General features: G+C 54.7%; 1 protein-coding gene across 1 annotated transcript; it reads left to right on the forward strand.

The window, feature by feature from the left end:
- Positions 1–437: 437 nt before the first annotated feature.
- Positions 438–887, forward strand: CSUI_005832 (uncharacterized protein; the record flags this gene model as incomplete). The annotated part of the gene is made up of 1 exon (XM_068066000.1): positions 438–887. A coding segment is annotated over one exon (117 nt), but the record flags the coding sequence as incomplete, so codon positions are not given.
- Between the last annotated feature and the right edge of the window lie 96 nt (positions 888–983).

Consider the following 983-nt stretch of genomic DNA (forward strand, 5'->3'; position numbering starts at 1 on the left):
AAAGCTGGGCGGTACGTCGCAAGGGGGAGGCACTGGGGTGTTTTCTCTTCTGCTTCCATCACTTGTGACAATGACAGCCGGCATAGGCCACTCTATGACAGCCCGGCGTTTCCGAGTACTTTCCTCGGAGTACCCGGTGGCTTAGCGGTGGTGGCCAGGAGTGCGAGGTAAAGACATTGTTGTTGGTTCACTGAGTTATCGTACCGTGGTATTTTGTGATGAGTGTGTTGTATAAGTTGGGCTTGCCTTGTGCTATCTTGTTGGTGTGTTGCGTACGGCCTGGGGATTGAGTGTACCTACGGAGTGCCGGGCTGCCCGGCCGCAAGCCGGCGGCCGCGGGGGACGCACGGCGGTTGGCAGGGCCGCGGGGAACTTTTCTCCCCGGGCTCTTTTCTTGAGTTTTATATGTATTTTTTCCTTTTTTTTGATTTTTACCACTATCAGAGAAAGAAAAAAGAAAAAGGAAGACGAAATAAAAAGATCGGAGCGGCGGCTGAAGACTGCCGCCGGTGACTTGCCCCGTGCAGCGGGCTGCAGGCGAACCGGACGGCCCTGACAGTGGTCTCCTGGAAAAGAAGAAGAGTTTTTCCGAACCTTTGCGGGCGGTCAGAAAAGAAGAAAGGAGGGGTTTACGGTTGGACTTTATGTGGTTTCTATGATAAGGTGATTTTCTCTGGTTTTCCGCGGCAGCGTGGAGCCGGCCGGTGAGTTCTGCGTCCGTCACTGTGACCATGAGACAGGGGGGGTGCTGAAACGGGTCTTCGGCACCAAGTGACGGAATTCTGAGAATCGTTGTGACTCGTTTTCCGCAGCCGGACCGCCGTTTTTCCTTAGTTACCAACAAGGCAGTCCACAGACGCTTTGGGACGTGTCTGGGAGGACGTCGTTCGCGGTACCCCGGCACTTAGGGACGTGTCCGGGGTGGCTCCGAAAGAATTTCGACACTTTGTGATAGTGTTTCCGCCGGCGGTCAGTGGTGTTTT

The sequence above is a fragment of the Cystoisospora suis genome, assembly GCF_002600585.1.
Source record: "Cystoisospora suis strain Wien I chromosome Unknown contig_2840, whole genome shotgun sequence".
NCBI classification, from domain to species: Eukaryota; Apicomplexa; class Conoidasida; order Eucoccidiorida; family Sarcocystidae; genus Cystoisospora; species Cystoisospora suis.